This window comes from Muntiacus reevesi, chromosome 1, assembly GCF_963930625.1.
Source record: "Muntiacus reevesi chromosome 1, mMunRee1.1, whole genome shotgun sequence".
Taxonomy (NCBI): domain Eukaryota; kingdom Metazoa; phylum Chordata; class Mammalia; order Artiodactyla; family Cervidae; genus Muntiacus; species Muntiacus reevesi.
The window spans coordinates 50,767,532-50,786,112 of NC_089249.1; the positions used below are offsets into that span (position 1 = coordinate 50,767,532).

Consider the following 18,581-nt stretch of genomic DNA (forward strand, 5'->3'; position numbering starts at 1 on the left):
GGGGTCCCCTCCAGCAGAACATCGGGATCCAGCATGGGTGTCAGTGGTCACGTCTGACATGGCCCTACCCTCTCCAAGCCCAGAGATGGTAAGAGGAAGCCCCCCACAGAGGGCACGCACCCCCGTGTACACTGCAGTTGTCATAATCAGACAGCGGGCTTCAGGAAGACCACCTCCGGCTCAGATCAGATGCTGAGTTCCAACAGGCACGGCACGCTCCAGCCCCGGGAGGGGCTGCCCACGGACAGCACCGAGTTTCTCGGCAAGGCTGCGGGAGGGGGCAGAGGTGAAGCTGTCCGCTGGGGGCACAAGAGCCACCTGGCTTCCGGGCACATCCTACAAATGCGTCTCCTTCTCCCCAGCCAAGAGGCCCTCCTTAAGTGGGGCGGGCCCGCAGTCCCGGCTGCTGCCACCGTCCAGACACAGGTGTCTCTTGGGCTGCGGCAGGCTGGGGTCAGGGGTGACGAGCTGCCGCAGGCGCTGTGGGGAGAAGAGGGCGTCAGTGGTGCTGTTGGCGAGAGAGGCAAAGACAGTATGTCTTCATGTCTGTGTCCCCAGGGCTGAGTTCAGAGCCCGCCTGTGGGGGAAGCTCAGTACGGTGAGACTGAATGAATGAGCACAGATCTCGAAAAGAGAGAGGAGGCAGTGACATGGTGACAGTCCTGACATCTATGCAGCCACAGGCAACCCACTGAACCGTCAGCGCCCCGCCTGTCAGATACCACACCTCAGAACAGTGCCTGGCACAGGATCAGCATTCAGTGTCTGTTTTGTTCTTGTTATAACTATTCTTATTGCTACTGCTATCAAATACTCGGTAAATGTCTATCATTTTTCTTCCCAGTAGTACTACTACTATTGCTATTGCTGTTGATGCCATCTCCTTGCCTTGAATGCAGATGTGATGACTGGAATCATGACCATCTTCTTGTGACCATGAGGTGATAAGTATGATGATGAAAGGACAACATGAGCAGGATGAAAGTGCAGGAACAGAGGAAGCGTCTGGTCCTTAATGGCCTCTTTAGGCAGCCGAAACAAATGCTAGAAGCCCTAACTCTGATCTTCTTCATGTGTAAGAAGACACTAAGCCTGTTTGTTTGTTGCAGTGGGGTTTTCTGTGACTTGTAGGTGAGACAGATTCCCACATATGTAATGTCTTTGTGGCATCACATTGGCTCTACATTACATATATTACAGTGGCTCTATGTCTTCCAGGAAGGCATGTCCTACACCCTGAGCAGGGAGCCTTTTGCAGAGGGTTCGCACAGGTATAAGAGAAGGAGAAAAGCTGGGAAACTGTGTGGATGAACCGTGGCTGCTGGTCACCAATTTCCAGGAGTAGGAATCTGTGCTCTGTGACCCACTGTGTCTGGCACCTTTGAGGTCTTGTGTATAACAGTTTCCCAGGTGGTGCTGGTGGTAAAGAACCTCCCTGCTAATGCAGATAGACGTAAGAGATGCAGGTTCGATCCCTGGGAAGACCCCCTGGAGGAGGAAATGGCAACCCACTCCAGTATTCTTGCCCAGAGAATCCCCATGGACAGAGGAGCCTGGTGGGCTACAGTTCACAGGGTCACAAAGAGTCAGACACACCTGAAGCGACTTAACATGCACACACACCCCTTAACCCTTTGAGAGTTGCTCTTGGTCAGCCTGCCCAGATAACCTGGAGGTCAGATTCTGAAGGTCTAGGACTCTTGACCATTTCTGAAAATGAAGCCATGGGTCTTCAAAGACCCTCCTCCTTAACATTCTGTTAGACAGAAGGGCTGCCTGGCCTCAGAGCTGCCCCAGCCATGATGCCCTGCTCATTGTCCAACCTCCTCAGCGCCACTTTCCCAGCCCCTACCTTCCTGAAGGAACCCCGGGTCTTCAAGAGGGTGACGATGATGAAGAGTGGGACACAGCCCATGGAGGAGCCAGCCAGGAACCAGCCGATGAAGTATCCCCAGGCCGGGTACACATAGACATTGTTGTATTTGAGAGGTGTGTACTTGCTCAAGGAGAAGAAAAAAGTGGCCTAGAGAGACAGGGGGAGGGGCAGGCGCAGATGCAGGAGGGGGCCGGGAACCCTCCCGTTGGGGACGGAGCATAGTTAGATACACTGGTGCTTCTGGAGGTGGAGTGTAGAAGCCATCGCAGACGGTGGGCCAAGGCGTCAGTCACATCGAGAAGGAAGGGAGGGGAGACGGAGATGCTCCAAGCAGACAGGCAGAAGTAGACCAGCAGCTGGAACATCAGGCAGATCAACAGACCGAAGGAGTTTCCAGAGGAAGGGATAGAGCTGGAACTAGGCTGGATGGTAGTGCTCGTGAAACCAAGAGACAGTGAGAAAAGAGGGTCAGGGGAACCAGCACAAAAGAGAGGGCACGGACCTGCCCCCCAAGGAGCCCCAGAACTCAGCCCCCTGCCCCTCATCTCCCGGAATTGACTGGAGAGGCAGGAGGGGACATAGGGGGCCCTGACGGGCACATACCAGGCAAAGGCCAGGGGTCAGGAAGAGCCAGGAGATCTTCACCAGGGGCCACGGCCGGTAGCCAATCATGTCTTCAATGTTGTCATAGAAACGGTCGGCCCCTGCCCAGGTGGGTGTAGGGAGAGTGTGAGGACAGGAGTGGGGCAGCGGGTGGGTTTGGGGAAGGACTTGCCTGCTCCGTCCTCCCCACCCCACCGTGTGGGGGAAACTGGATCAGGACACACGAGTGACACTCGGGACCAACAGGGAGCCCCCTCACCTCCCAGGGCATCTCTGGCCTCCCGTCTAGGGATGAAGACCCACGTCCTAACACACGGGAGGGTGTGAGCCAGAGCGGGCTCAGCGGCCACACAGACGCTTATTGCATCACAGAGACAGATTCGGTTTCAAGTAAAAGCAGCGGAACAGCAAGGGGGCCACTGAACTGTGCGGGGCACTGGGCAGGGGCAGCGTATGCAGCCCAGACTCCAGGTATTCATAATTATTCTCATTATTCAAGGAACCCAGGCTTGTCCCAAGCCCAGCTCGCCTGCCGTAACGAGAAATGCCTGGGTTCCCAGCGCTGGATAAACCTCAAGTAAAAAGAACCAGGGCAGAGACCTCCCTGAGGGTCCAGTGGCTAAGACTCGTGTGCTCCCAGGGCAGGGCGCCTGGGTTTTGATCCCTGGTCAGGGACCTAGATCCCACATGCCGCAACTAAGAGATCTCATGCCACAACTAAGACCCAGAGCAGCCAAATAAATAAATACAAAATAAATATTTAAAAAAAATTAAGAACCAAGACAGCAGCTCAAAGAGCCACAAAGACCAGAAGGCCAGCTTGCCGGTCCTTACCTGGGGCAGATCCAGCCCTTCCAGGGACCCCAAGGCTCCCCCCACCACTTACTGTACACCCAGCCGATGCAGATCACCTCAAACACGGAAAGGAAGAGCAGGCACGTGCCGCTGCAGGCGTAGTAATCAAACAGCTGAAAGAGGTACATCCCGCCCTGCAGGCAGGGGATGGAGCTGAGGCTTCAACTTCCCCTGGGGCGGGGGTGGGTGGCGGGGGACACACCCTGCCCCGCCAGAGAAGACAGATGCCCGCCTTGTGGGCTGCCACCCTGCTCGGCCCAAGGAAGTCGTCCCTTGCAGCTAGAGTTTGCCCTGCCTGTCCCTGCCTTCCAGGCCTCATCTGACAACCGTCTCTGACCTCAGCGAGGACCCCGGGGACTGTGGTGGAGACCCACTGAGTTGTCTGCCCAGAATCCCACCTTCTGGAAGGCGCTATGCTGTGGCCACCTCACTGTGAATGTGTGCGCCCCACTCCCCTGTTTCAGGCCTGAAGAGGAGCCACCACTGACTCTCAGGAAAAGGGCCCTGTGTCCCCAGGGTTGGCCGGTGGCACAAGGGAAGCCCGAAGCTGACCCAGCCATCTGTAACAACCCAAGAGGAAAATCTGCTCAAGAATGACATCACCAGAGGAAACGGAGGGGGGGCATCTCTGATGATGTCATTGGGGCTGCTGGATCCAACCGTGTCTGAAACCGAACATCTAGACTTATCGGTTCCCTGACTTAAAAAGTTCCTTTTCCTGCTTAAGCCAGCTTGTGTTTGGTTTCTGTCACCTGAAACCAAAGGAGAGGAAACCAACACGGGAAGGCTTGACCATGTGGTCCCTCCAATCTTGCAGGGAGGCTCCGCCCCTGCCGCTCACCTCAGTGACCAGGAAGAGCCCGATCAGGCAGCACGTGACCGTGATGGCGAGGATCAGGAGCTCCCGCCGCCCGCTCCTCCGGAGCTGCCTGGGGAACATGTCCATGGAGGCCGTCACCAGGCACTCCATACAGACAAACTGTGGGCCGGAGGGGGCTGGTGAGAGGGGTCACTGCCCACACCCGTCCCTGTCCCCCACCCCCATGCTGACCCGCAGAGTCAGGGGCACAGGGGTCAGAGCTGGGGTGAGGCCAGCCCACGTCCCCACCACAGAGGGTCCCAGCTGGAAGGGGGAGGGGGAGGCTGGGTGGCCTGAGCATGCGGGAGGGATGTTTGGGAGGGCATGTCCATGTCTGCGAAGGGTCAGGCCAGGGGTGGAGGTGGGGCGGGGTGGGTAAAGGAGGCAGCCCCTCACAGAAGAGGGTCCCTAGGCCAGGGGTACCCCCCCCCAACCTCAAGGATGGGTCTTGGTCATGGGATGGAGGGGGAATGACCTGGGCTGGGGTCAGGGGGCTGGGGAAAGTCCTGGCAGGGAGCACAGAAGCTGGGAAGGGGACCGCAGGGTGGGGGCAAGGGGGTGGGGGTGGGGCAAACCTGGCTGTCCAGCCCGAGGAAGATAAGCATGATGAAGAAGAGGCAGGACCACAGCTGGGACAGGGGCATCATGGTCACGGCCTTGGGGAAGGCGATGAAGGCCAGGCCGGGGCCTGCCGGGCACACACAGCATCAGGGGGGCCCGCCCGCACGCACGTGTGCACGTGTATGTCTGCCTGCGTGTGCTGGCTGAGCCCACCCGCCACTCTGGGGAGCACACTTTCCGTTCATCCTCCCATTATCCCATCCGTTTGCCTCCCCCTCCTCCCTCCCCTGGTTTTGGGGTCCTGCTCTGCGCCAAGCACTGCCCCCCTAATGCTGAAAGTTCCCTAATATCCAGTTTCTGGGACCCCCACCCCCACCCCACCCTCTGTCCCCTGCCCATCCTTCCCTCCAGGTCCCAGGCAGCACCCACCTGACTCGGCCACCTCGGAGATGGGCACGCCCTGCTCCCGGGACATGAAGCCCAGGATGGAGAAGACCACAAACCCGGCCACGAAGCTGGTGCCACTGTTGAGGAAGCAGAGCGCGATGCTGTCCCTGCGGGAAACAGGATGTAAGAAGGAGAAAGAAGCCCAGTGTGCGAGGAGATCCAGAGACAGTGAGCGGTGAAGGGGAGGGAGAAAAGGAGGTGGGGGGACGGAGACCGAGGCCAGGTACCAGGAAGGGAGGGACAAGAGTCTGAAAAGTGAACCGCAGGGTCGGATTTGTGCAGCTTGGGCCCCCCACCCGCCCCTCCATCTCCGATCACAAAGGAGGGAGGCCCCCCTCCCACCCCCAGGCCCCATCCCCGCTCACCTGTAGCAGTTGTTGCGGTACTTGTTGTAGCTGCCCAGGGCCGTCAGGCACCCCTGGCAGATGGCGAAGGAGAAGAAGATCTGGGTGCCCGCGTCCATCCACACCTAAGGGAGAGAGACCCCGAGGAAGTAGCGAAAAGATGGGGGGAGCCTGCTGGGAGCCTGGTGTGCGTGACCACACAGCCCCCCACGAAGAGCGGCCCCTCTGCCTCCCCTCAGAGCATCCCACGTCCACCAGCAGGTCCTCCTCCTCCTCTCCTGGGCGCGCAGCAGACATCACATGTATACGTGCTGTCCACACTAGCTCCAGGGCAGCAGCTAGTGTGGACCGTAGACTTCTGGAACCATGGTCCATCCTGGCTGAACGAGGGAGTGGAGGGATGGCGGACGGAGGAAACACTATGCAAGTGGTAAGATGACATTTACAAATGGATTTAATAACACAGAAGATGCTTCCACTGTCATTTAACTGAAAATATATTTATCTCCACGTATAATTATCATGACTATGTGAACACACACACACACACACACACACACACATACACACACGCAGCCAGGAAAAAATGTTGCAAGAAAACGGACTAAAATGCTAACAGAGGTTATAACTGAGTGGTGGGATTAAAAGAGGTGTTTAGTTCCTCTTTTTATAGTTTTCTTCTATATTATCTCTCTTTTCTGTAGTGGGCATATTTTGCCTCTACACCAAGGGAAAAGCAACCAGAGGTTTTTAGAAGTCTGGATCTGGTTTGGGGCGGGAGACGCCTAGGATAAGGGTCCCCAGAGAGGTTCCAACCTGGGGGTCCTTGAGCCGAAGCAAATCTGGTTTCAGGTAGTAGATGATGCCCTCGTAGGCTCCGGGCAGGGTGACGCCTCGAACCAACAGAATGACCAGCATCAGGTAGGGAAACGTGGCTGTGAAGTAGACAACCTGCGAGGGGAGGTCAAGGTCACCCCTCTCCAGACAGCACGAGCCTCCTGTGAGGTGGTGAGCTCAGGAAACTTGCCACCCCTCCCTCGCACGTTCCGGGGGGTCTGGGGCTCCCCGGCACAGGGTGAGACACACATCAACGAGCCAAACTGGGGCGTGGGGAGGCTGGGGAGGGCTTATTTCACCCTGCAGGTTGCTTGCTTATGTATACAGGCCTTTGACAGTCATATCAAAAAAGAAAGACTTTCCCCAGTGTTGAGCTAAACCCCTTTCCCTGGACGTCCCCTGTTCTCAGCAGGCTCCTCCCTACACTACTTTCTCTTTCAGGTCTCCAGGGGGATGCCGTGGTGGTGGTGGAGTCCCTGCAGACTCTGGGGGCCACAAAGAGCGTGCCCGGAGCCCGACCCCCTCACCTTGCCCGTGATCTTGACGCCCTTCCAAATGCAGAAGTAGCAGACGACCCAGGCGAGCAGGAGACACAGGGCCAGCTCCCAGCGCAGGCCACCCAGGTGCTGGATGCCAGGGCTGATGCTCAGAACACGTCTCCTGCAGAAGAGGGGTGGGGGGTGGGGGTACACCACCAGGTGAGGCCGAGGGGACAGCAAGCCGCCTCCTCCATCATCATCAGGTGTCCTGATCCTCAGAGCTGACCCCACGGACCTCAGCGTCCAGGCCACCCCAAACCCTGCCCCTCCCCTGCCCCATGGACAGCACATTCCTCACTGTGGTCTTTAAGCCCCTGGTCATTAGGAGACCAAATCACGTAATGCCACAGGTATGTCTGTAACTCATCCAGCTTTCTCTGTTGTGCAGAGAGAGACAGAGGCAGGGTGAGGGTGGCACGTGCCTGAGGAGCCTGTGGTGGGGCAGAGCTGGTGAGCAGGTGGGGAGCAGGTGGAGAGCAGAGGCCTGGGGAGCAGAGGGACTTGTGTGCGTTGGGGTTGGCAGGTGACGGGTGATAGGAATGTGTGAGCCAAGGGTTGGAGGGCGTGAGGGTGAGTGGGGGCTGGGTGGGTGCCCTTGGGAGAGTGTTGGCAGCTACGTGTGTGCCGAGGTGAGTGTGTGTGTGTGTTGGGGGGGGTAGACTCTATAAGCACAAAGGTGGACACGTGTGGATGTGGGAGAGGGTGTAAGTGCTCGAGTGGAGGGTGCAGGTGCGAGTGTGGATGAGTGTAGACATTTGCCAATTTGTAAATACTCCCACTCGGGCCAAGTTCAAGCTACCGCCAGGATGTCAGGTCACGCAGAGCCGTAAAGGTGCGCAGGGCCAGTCTCCTGAGCTGCGAGGAGCAGCTGGACGTGTGGGTGCGGGTGGGGGAGGGTGAGCAGGCTTGAGTGGGATGGGAGTCGCGTGGACACTCGCATGGAGTCACTCACACCCATGTGAGTCTCAGTGGACACGGGGGTGTGGGGTGAGCGTGAGGGTGTGGGCAGTAGGAATGTGAGGGTCCCTCATCTCTTGGTGATGGGGGGTGAGTGCTGGAAAGGCATACACCTGCACCCCACATCCCAGGCCCCGAGCACCCAAATTCCCTCCCCCGGGCCCCCTGGAGGCACATCCAGGCCTGCTACCTACTCCCAGAATTCCATGACGGGGGACGTGACGTTCTCCAACGGGCCCCTGGCGCCGGCTGCGGAGCGGTTCAGGAAGTCCATGCAATGCTCTGTGGGGGACAAGGGGGCGTCCGCAGTGGGGCAGGCAGGCAGACACGCCCTCACATCCTGTCCCCCACCCTCTGGCCTGCTGGCCCCATCATTCCCAGTCCTCGGGAGCCCCCGCTTTCCAGGGTCAGGAGTTCCCCCTTGGGAAGCCCAGCCCCCTCTCCCAACCCCGAAGAATCTGACTGCTCCTCTGGGCCCCCCACCGGCCACCTCTGAACCCCATCCAGACGTCAGGCCTGTCCCCTCACCCACCCTGTGGAACTGCGCTCCCCAGCGATGGGGGCCCAGCTGGGCCTACCCTCTGGTCTCCGGGGTCTGGCGCGCAGTAGGCCCACGGTAAACACTGGCTCAGTGGGTGGACGGTGGGGGCAGTTAGCGCCTGGCAGCCAGTTATCACCCACAGTCCCATGGGGCTGTCGGCTGTCAGGGCAGTTGGCTGAATGACCCTCCGGGGCTGGCCCGCAGAGTGGCCCCCAGCAGCCCCCACATCTCGGCTTGGGGCGGGTTTGGCTGGGAGCCCGGTCACTGTTGGCCCATCGCCAGCCGCCCCGTCCCGGGCCCAACCCAGCAGGTACCTGTGTTCCAGGCGTGGGCGCAGGTGGTCCAGGGCAGCTTGGAGGTGAAGGAGCTGAACAGGTAGAAGAGGGCCCAGGCCAGGATGATGATGTAGTAGATGTTCAGATAGGCCTCGATGACCACGGACGCCAGCCCAATGCCTTGGGGACAGGGTGGGGGGTGTGGGCGTGGGGAACAGGAAAGTCTGAGAGATCAGAGTCAGCCCAGAACCCACGGGAGCTGTCAGCGGCACTGGAAGGACGCGGGGCCACGGAGACACCGCTGGGCTTACACACAGGCCTGAGAACCCTTTACTCCTTATTTTTCTAAATAAGGAGAGAAGGTGACACCACAGCACGACACGGCCTTAGGCCTTCTCCCATCACCGTGGTCACTGTGATTACACCATTGGACGCCCGGCCGTTTGCTGGGGAGCACATTTTTCCATGAAGCTGTGAAGACTCAGCTCCAGGGCTCCTCGCTTGCAAGCACTCCTCCTAAGACTCCTAAGACCTAGTTTCATGCCTGCGTACGATTTTGTATTGTCCTTCCATGAAGACTGCCCCCCCCCAGGTTTTATAAGCTTTGGGTCCTACAAAGCCGGATTATACTTCCTGCTTCCCCTGTAGCCCTCAGCACAGGATGGATAAGGGAAGGGGGCGGTGGGGATGGGGCTCCTGGGGGCCTGCAGGGGGGCGGGGGGAGGACACTCACCCTGGAGGAGGGGGCAGACCTTCCGCCAGGCTGTGACACTGCCCTGGCTGGTGTACTGGCCCAGCGCCACCTCCAGGAAGAACACCGGGATGCCGCAGGAGAAAAAGAAGATGAAGTAGGGGATGAAGAACGCTCCTGCGGAGAAAGGGGAGGTGGGCTGATCCTACAGCCACCCCTCAATGTCCCTCCCGCTCCCCCAGCCCCCAGAGGCCCAAGGCAGCTTCCTACTGTTCTGAGCAGGGTGGGTGGAAAGTTTCCAATCCTCACCCCACCCAGGATAGGAAAGACCTTCCAAGGAAAATGAATGAAAAGGTAGGTGGAGATCCTAATATACACACTATTTACTTTCTCAATGTGCTTCACAAATCTGATTCAGTTTATTATTTTTGGAACCAAAAACATGTGTTCTGTATAACTTGATATGCTTATTAAATTATCAAGTAGGTTATTTTTTAGAGGAAAACTAACAAACAAAAATATCTTGGAAAAATTATTTTCTCTCTCATTCAGAGGGTTTTTTCCCCCTCATATTCAGAGGGTTTTCCCTTCTCTCAGGCTCTGGTCTGAATTGGGCTCCTCTGAGGAGGCCACTCCTCTGCTGGGGGGCTATTCTTGGGATGTGGTTTCAGCAGTCAAAGGCTCTGGCCTGCAGGCCATGGTGGGAGGCCAGGCCTAAAAACATCCTGGAAATAACAGCCCAGGGTGTCCACCTCCATCATCTCAGAAGTGCGTGCCTGGGTGAACACATTGCATAGTAACGCATAGTTCATTGCATAGTAATAACACTTGGCACTTGGGCTTCTGTCTATAAAGCCTGCTTCTAAATGCTTTACCAACATCAAAACCCTCGCAAAGCAACCTCCCAGGTACTGATGTTATCCCCATTTTATAGATGAGGAAACTGAAGCACAAACTCAGGTGGTCTGACCCTGAGCCTGGGCTTGTAACCACAGTGTTACAATGCTTCTCAAGCACATTACTGTGTAGAAAAAATAGAAAGTATAATGGGAAGGAAAGAGAAAAGCATTGTATCAGTGAAAGGTGAAAGTGAAAGTCGCTCAGTCATGTTTGACTCTTTGAGACCCCATGGACTATACAGTCCATGGAATTCTCCAGGCCAGAATACTGGAGTGGGTAGCCTTTCCCTTCTCCAGGGGATCTTCCCAAGCCAGGGATCATACCCAGGTCTCCCGCATGGCAGACAGATTCTTTATCAGTTGAGCCACAATGGATGCCCTTCTATCAGTATATCCTTCCAATTTTCTTATAAACATATACACATATATTTCTTTTTTTTGAAAAATAAGAACCTACTATGCATGACTTGATAACCATTTAAAAATGTACAGTCTTCCCCAGTGGTCCAGTGGTTAAAATTCCATGCTCCCAATGCAGGGGGCCTGGGTTCGATCCCTGGTCAGGGAACTAGATTCCACATGCCACAACTAAAGATTGGGTTCAGTCAAATAAATAAATATTAAAAAAATAAAATTAATCATGGATGCTTAAAAAAGAGAGCAGGATACATAGTAAATGTTCAATAAATATTTGTCAACTTAAATATAAATGGTGTTTAGAAGGATTTTCTAAACAATGGCTATTTTTAAACAGGACTGTTCCTTCTTTTTCACCTTTCTGGAATATTTCTAATATTCACATACATCGTTTCCACAAAAGAATAAAGGTGTTTTCAAAAGGCAAAAATGAATCTCGCCACTCACAAACAAACTCATGTAAATGAATTATTCCACTGATGTGAAATATTCCAAACAGGTAAAACCACAGCCACAGGAAGCAGATTTGTGGTTGCTGAGGGCGGGCCGGGAGAGGGCTGGGGAGTGACTTCTGATGGGTACAGGGCTTCTTTTGGGGGTGATGGAAAGATTCTAGAATCAGTTGTGGTGATGGTTGTACAGTTCTCTGAATATACTAAAACCACACTTAAAAAGGTGACTCTGGCCCCTCCCCATTACACCCTTGCTCATTTTTACTACTGGTGCTAAAACGTGTATAATTGCTTCTTTAATCAAAAAAAAAAATCCTAGACAGGGATCGTGCCTCTTATTTGATCAACATTCCTCAATGGCTCCTGTCTCACTCAGAGCCCAACCTCAGGGTCCAGGTCCATGACCTCTGGTTTCTCCCCCACCCTCCCCCCGGCCCCATCACTCCCCTCCTCGTCCCTCCTCAAACAGGCCAGCTGCTCTTCACTTGACCTTGGCCCTTGCCGTCTCCTGAGTTTGGAGTGTTCTTCACCTGAAATCTACCCTTGGAACTCGCTCCTTCACCTCCTTCAATTCTCAGCTCAAAGGCCACACCCTGGACAGACCCTCTCCTGGTCCCCTGGCCTCCCATATCTCACCCTTCCCTTCCTGATCCGGTATCTCCCCACTCCGTCCCTCCACGCTGCTCTGCTTCTAGCCTGTCCACGCGTCACCACTCGACAGACTGCGGCGGACGTGTTTGTCTGTAGCCTGCTGCCCTTCACTGCAACGTAGCCCAGAGTGGGCTAGCAGGGTGACCCACAGTAGGAGCTGAGTGAGGGACTGAGTCCTTCAATGTCTGACTTTCTCCTGGAGAGGAGCTTGTTCTGAGGAATCAAGCCCATTTCACAGCGGGGAATGCCGAGGCCAGTGGTGGAACTGGAGCTCCTCAGCTCTCCCCTACCGCGCCCACCTCAAGTGAACTCACCTCCCCCGTTTTTGTAGCAGAGGTAGGGAAACCTCCAGACGTTGCCCAGCCCGATGATCTCCCCGGCCACGGACAGCACGAACTCCATCTTGTTGTTCCACTGGCCTCGATCCTTCACCTGCTCCCTGGCTTCCTGGTCTGGCCTTGGGCCCTCCTCAGGGGCCCAGGGGACCACTGGAAGCCCCTCCTTGGGAGCTGCGGCTTTTCTGTCATCTGCAGCCATGGATGGGCTGGGAGGCTGCAGATGGGCGTGGGCAGGACGGTGGGAGAGGCCAGCCTGCAGGGACAAGAGGAACGAGCTGGGCAACCCCAGGAAAGCTGTCACCCCTGCTCTCTCCATTCCAACCCTTCAGCGTTGCCGGGAGGTTGTCTAATAGTGTTGGACCAGATTTTCTTCTCAAATTCTCAGTGACATTTGCACCTCAAGTTACCCTTTGCTCTCATGGCTCCAATAATAAATAGGGAGCAGTTTGTTCTCTTTAAAATGTACATATGTATTTATTTATGGCTTTTAAAAAATTTTATTGGCATAGGGTTGATTTACAATGTTGTGCTACTTTCTGCTGTATGCAAAGCGACTCAGTTATACATATACATACACCATTCTTTTTCAGATTCTTTTCTCATTAGCTCATTACAGAGTATCAAAAAGAGTTCCCTGTAATGTACAGAAGGACCTTATGAATGCAAGCATATTTTTTTAATGAGAACTGCATTTGGATTTTATTTTATTTTTTATTAATTTTTACTGGAGTTTAGTGGTTTGGGGCTTCCCTGCTGGCTCAGTGTTAAAGAATCCACCTGCCAATGAAGGAGACGTGGGTTCGGTCCCTGGGTCAGGAAGATCTCCTGGAATAGGAAATGGTAACCCACTCCAGTATTCTTGCCTTGGAAATCCCATGAACGGAGGAGCCAGTGGGGTACAGTCCATGGGGTCACGAAAGAGTCGGACACGACTTAACAACTAAACAACAAAAACAGTAGTTTCTTTACAATGGGAGCAGTTTGCTCTTAGTTTGCCCATTTTGCAGATGGGAAAATCCAGGCCTCGGCAGGTGAAGTGATTTGCCTGAGACCACACAGGAACTAGATGGGGATTAAATCCCAGGCTCAGGGACCATTATCTCAAGTCTCTTTTGATCCTTGCAGCCAGCTGCCATCCCTGCTGGCCCATCTACCTTAGGTCCCCAGTGTCCAGTGAGAGGCGCCATTCCAGGCATAAGGGGTCAGAGGCTGCTGGGGGCGACAGGAGGTCAAAGGGCTGGTGTGGCCAGGTACAGCATGGTCTTCCCTGGGCCAGCCGCATGCTCGTCACTGTGCCAGGACGATCGATTGCCTCCGGGTAAACACGGGGCACACTCGCTCTGGGCATCTGATTGGGAGGGCAGGGGAAGGTGGGGCCACCTCATGAGGCCAGATGGGGTCAGGGTGGCCTTCAAGGGGAGCCTGGTTCTTCCCCCTCTCTTGGTTGAACCTCCATCCTGAGAGCTGGCAAGGATCCTGGAGGTGGAGGGGGTCACCAGAGAGATCCCCACTTGGGTGGTCCCCTCCAACCCGAGTGTCCCCTCAAGGGAGACCCAGAGTGAGTACCCATCACAGGCAGGTCCTTGTTCCTCCTGACTCCCTACCCTGAAGGGCTGCCGCCGTCTGCTCTCCCTCCCGTGGCCCATTTACCGGCTGCCAGGAGATAAATTGATGCCTGCTCTATCCGGAATCCTTGTTTGCCTCCCCTCCCCACGCTCTGCCCAAGGCCACCTCCGATTCTGTTTCCAGGAGCCGCCAGGAAGAGGTACCTAGGCTGCAGAGGGGGGCACTCACCCACGCGCCCCCTCCCCGCCCCCGCCTCCGAGGGCCGCAGGGCAACTAAAGTGACCAGGAGCTACCAAGGGCTCTGTCCCTCCAAGGCTCCAGAGAAACACAAGGGATTCTTTTTATTAAAAGAAGCGTCTGTTTACTTGTTGGTCCTTTTAACCCAGGCAACAGCCCAAGCCCAAGTCAGCTAGGAGGGCGTGGCAGGGCCATTTGAGGTTATGGAAATTTTTGAAGGTGACTTGGAGGGTGCAGATTGTCCCAGGAGTGGGGAAGCATGTCCGGGGCAGAAATTCAAGTTCTGGGACCTACGAGGAGGCTTCCCTGGCTCTGGATGGAAGGTGAGGAGAGAGGTGCCTGGTGGAATCAAAGACCTCACTCTCTGATACAGGGAAGGGGCTGGGGGAGAAGGGAAGGAAAAACAAAGAGGCTGACCCCTGGGGCTTTGAGAACCAAGTCTCAGGTGGAAAGAACAGGGTGTCTAACCCCAGGAGACACCTGAACCAATGGTGGATGTTGGTACAGAATTGAAGCTGGGCACCCTGAAAACTGGCCCCTGAATCCTTATCAAACTAATGAATGGACTTGAAAACATGGGCGAAGACGCATCTGATAGGAACTCCAAGGTCTGGTCCAGACCTGGCTCAGAATAACAGAAGCGAACCTTTGAGTCAGCACTGTGCCCAAAACATACACATGTTTATGTGCATTATTAAGTTTCATCTTCGTAGAAATCTTTGTGCTAGGAATTACTATTAACTCTGTTTTATGAATGATGAAATGAAGTTCAGAGAAATTCAGGAACAGGCCCTGACACCCCCAGTAACTATTTTTGAATGATTTGAACAAACTTACCGGTACAGTAAGCAGGGAGATGTGTCTTCAGGTTGCTGTGTTCTCTTAGGTAACTCTCACCTCCTCTCTGGGCTTTAAGTCTCCCTGAAAGCGACAATGACGTATGTTCAACTGTGGTGTTGGTAAGCAGGAGACACAAATGAGATCCACAAGAGCCAAGGAGAGAGATTGCCTGTGTTTGCCACACCATAGGGCCTGAACACAGGGTCACCAACGGGGCAGCCAGGAGACAGGGCTCGCTGTCCCCAGACCAGAGGCAGCTGTTTCAGGGCCAAGTTGTCCCCAGCAGCTGGAGATGGGGAGAACCTCCCCCCAACCCTGGGAAAGGAGGAAATGAAGGGAAAACCAGAGGAGAGTACAGGATCCGGGGGCAAACCTCAGAGCCCAGGGTGGGAGCAGGATTTGGGAGAAGAGAACGCAAACAAGCTGACCCTGATGTGAAAAGTTTTGCTCTGATTTCTTTAAAAAAAAAAAAAAGAAAATATCAAGAGGAGCATGATTTATGGGTGAGGATGAAATACAGAATGGCAGGATGAAAGCAAGAACACATGAAAGGACGCTTGCCCAGAGCCATGGCAAGTCAAGGGGGAAACACGCTGAAACTGCAGCAGGCAGGCTTCGAGTTAGACTCAACGAAGAACTTTCCAGGCAGATGTTAGACATAGAAGCTGTCTGAGCTCTCCCTTTGGGGGGTTAATTTTAAAAGCCAAAAAGAGACTTCCCTGGTGGTGTAGTGGCCAAGACTCCACACTCCCAATGCAGGGGTCCCAGGTTCAATCCCTGGTCAGGGAACTAGATTCCACAACTAAGACCCAGCACAGCCAAATAAGTAAATATTTGTTTAAAAGCTAAAAGGACAGCACCCTGTCCTCCTCGCCCATACTATGCCTTTCCACCTCTGGCCCGTTTGCCAGGAATATTTAAGCAACAGTGTTACCCCCAGTCTCGATGACTTGCAGAGAACTCCCCCCTCCAAGGGCTCACCCCAGCTCTGTCACCTCTCCAGCTCCTAGTGTCACCTGCCCAGGCTGGCACCTGATCTGCTCAGCTGAGGCAGAAAGTGGGGGTGTGAACTGGACCTCACCATCCTTCAGTGCCTCCAGAGGCAAGATACCCACACCCACGGCCGGCCCAGCCCTGCCCAGGAAGGAACTCTTCAAGAGGCTGGCAAGCCCCACATTCACCATGTTTAGGGGCTGGGCAGGTAGGTGGAGACCTGCCCAGTGTCCAGCCGAGGAGCGGACACAGGTGAAAACGCTGCTGCCAACAGGCCCGGCGATGGGGGAGCGAGCAGCCCAGGCCCCGGACGCCCAGCCCCGCTTCAGCCCACACCCACATACCAGCTCCCGCTCTGCACACACACTGGGGCCGCTCCCGTCACGTCCCCGTGCGCTCACATACCTGTGTGCACTGCACCACGACCTGAGCCCCTCCCCCGCCCAGTCCTTCACACCCCGTGGGCTGCCTGGCTCAGCCCTCGTGGTCCCCCAGGGCACAAGCCCTCAGCCTCCTCCTCCGGGGAGCCTGCCTGGTGGGGAGCCTGATCAGGTCATGGCCCTTCACCTGCAAGCCTTCCTCCCCACCTGCCTGCCTCCCCTCCCCTCTCCAGCCGGGGATCAATCACCTCTCTCTCACCCGCTCCCTGGGGCCGGACCCCATCCAAGGACTTTCCTCCTGCTATCACACAGGCTTGTCCTCAGATGCTGCTGATGCAGGGAGCTGGGGAGGATGTTGTGTCCTAAGAGTCCCCAGCACCAGACTTCCCCTCCAGCCTTGCTCATAGCCAGACACACGCTTCCATCCAGTCCTCCTCTCGGGGGTCCCCTGAGCCCTCTGTGGCAGCTCTCAGTCCTTCCCATCCTGCATCCCGCTCACCTCATCCCTTTGTCCAGCTCCCGGGCTCCCGTGTCCCCAGCAGAGTCCCTGGGAAGCCGCTAAGAGACCCAGCCTGAAAAGGAAATTGTCCCACTCCTTCTCTTGTTCCTCCCAGCTCAGAATCCCATCGAACGTGGTCCTGGGACCGCCCCCCACCCCCCAACCAGGACAGAAAGTGACTGTGTGTGTGTCTGTGTGCGTGCACGTGCATATGAGCCAGTATGTTGGAAAAAGAAGGAGCAGAGAAATGCCGCAAGCAGAAAGAGGGACGGAGGCCAAGAGTCTGAACCAGGATTACAACACCGGAGCTCAGGAAGTCTCCTCCGTCCCCAGCCCCCTCCCCCACCTCCCTCCCTCCCTCCCAGCCGGGCTGGTGGAGGAGGCACTGTCTCAGGACGACCCCCCAGAGACCCACCTCCCTCCCCTCCTTTGCCCTGTTCCTTCCCCTCCCCTCTCACCTCGCCCCTCTGGTGTGGCTCCTGCTCCTCTGGAGGGAAGCGAACGGGATGGACAGGGCTGGGCACAGCCCTCTCTCACTGGGCGGTAGGGTGGGTGCTACCAACCCCCAGGCTGCAGGCTGAGATGTGGGGAGGGCAGGCAGGGAGGAGGTGAATCACCGCTGGACTTTTCCACCAGTACCTGCCCTCTGCGGTTTCGCGGCCAGGCTCTGGACCTTCCCAGCCACGGCCCGTTTCCTTGGGATTTTCCTAAACACAGTGCCCAGAGCATGCCTCGGGAAGCAGCATCCGCAAAGGACACAGGTTTGCAGGCAGACAGCCCTGGGTCTGCCCCCTTCTCTGTCACCTACCGGTCATGTCAGCCGGGCAGGCATCTGAGCCTCTTATCTCACCTGACAGCGCTCACTCACGGAGCTGCCCGGAGGGCTAAAGGGTGTCGCTGCTGTCTCGGGTCACTTGCTGGTGTTTGCTGAGGGTCTTCCGGAAGCAGGGGCTGGGGTGCAGGGGTCCCATGCAGCAACAGTGATGCCCTGGTGACCTCTGGGCAGTACGCACACAGCCGGGACTTGTCTGACGGCTGGCAGCCACCCGTGGTGGCCTGGTGCCTGAGTTAGCGTCTGTGCCCCACTGTGTGCCCGGGGAGCTGCTCTAGAACAGGGTCCTCATTGATGTTTCTGCCATGTCCTCACGGTAGTGGTACAGGGCTGCCCATGATCTTTCACTCCGTACAGCCAGGGTCTCTTTCCGGACAATGAAGACGTCTCTCTGGCCCCAGGTGGTTGGAGGAGGGGGGTGGAGAAGTTGTGGGGAGAAGGGAAATTCCCCTCGGCCTGGACTTCCCCTTCATGTTCTAGAACTTCCCCGCAGGGCCGGGGTGTGAAGCTCGAGTCTCAGTCTGTAGTTTTCCATCAGCACCCCATGCAGCGTCTTCCCCCAGGCTCCCCGGACAGAATCCTCACTCCGTGTCCCCTGCCCCCAGCGGGGATGGAGTGACTGTGCTGCTTGCTGCGATGCCCGGCCGCTGTCCCCTGTCCCCGCAGCGTGTCAGCCGAACAGCAGAGGGGCCCCCAAAGTCCCTGTGATTGATTACCTGGCTGCAGCTACTCAGAACAAACGGTCCGCCTCTCCGGGAAGCGGGGAACTCAAGGGAAGAAAGCCAGGCTGGGCAGAGGGTGAATTTCCCAGCTCACGCATTCATTCAGAAATGTTTCTTGGTGCCAAGTGTGTCAGGCATCTCTGCGAGGACCTGGAGATACACGTGTCACCTCCCCTTCCTGTCAAAGAGAAGGGCTGCCAGGCTTCACCTGGCTGCCCTGTGTCTCCCACCCTCCCTGACTCAAGCCCACCGAACCCTTCAGCTGCCAGCCCCCGCTGGGCATTTAGAACAATCTGTAAACTCCCATCTTTGCAAAAGGTGAGGATCCCTAAGCTACCTGGAAAGCCTGCCTAAGGCTGAGCTGTCTCCG

General features: G+C 56.1%; 1 protein-coding gene across 1 annotated transcript; it reads right to left on the bottom strand.

The window, feature by feature from the left end:
• Positions 1-336: 336 nt before the first annotated feature.
• On the bottom strand, positions 337-17,238 carry SLC6A12 (solute carrier family 6 member 12). The gene is made up of 16 exons (XM_065923561.1): positions 17,116-17,238; positions 14,783-14,866; positions 12,119-12,395; positions 9,428-9,562; positions 8,734-8,874; positions 8,073-8,160; positions 6,910-7,042; positions 6,362-6,496; positions 5,567-5,670; positions 5,184-5,308; positions 4,769-4,881; positions 4,176-4,313; positions 3,366-3,468; positions 2,480-2,580; positions 1,853-2,023; positions 337-480 (listed from the first exon to the last, which is right to left on the bottom strand). Exons 3-16 carry the CDS (start codon positions 12,339-12,341, stop codon positions 337-339), a joined length of 1,854 nt encoding a protein of 617 aa, XP_065779633.1. The 5' UTR covers positions 12,342-12,395; positions 14,783-14,866; positions 17,116-17,238.
• Positions 17,239-18,581: the final 1,343 nt, after the last annotated feature.

Coding starts and splice junctions, on each gene's coding strand:
- SLC6A12 (XM_065923561.1), bottom strand. CDS start 12,341: ATGGCTGCAGATGACAGAAAAGCCGCAGCTCCCAAGGAGGGGCTTCCA. Junction 8,875..9,427: donor GGTCTGCCCCCTCCTCCAGG/GTGAGTGTCCTC, acceptor CCTGTCCCCAAG/GCATTGGGCTGGCGTCCGTG. Junction 4,882..5,183: donor CTCCGAGGTGGCCGAGTCAG/GTGGGTGCTGCC, acceptor TGTGCCCGGCAG/GCCCCGGCCTGGCCTTCATC.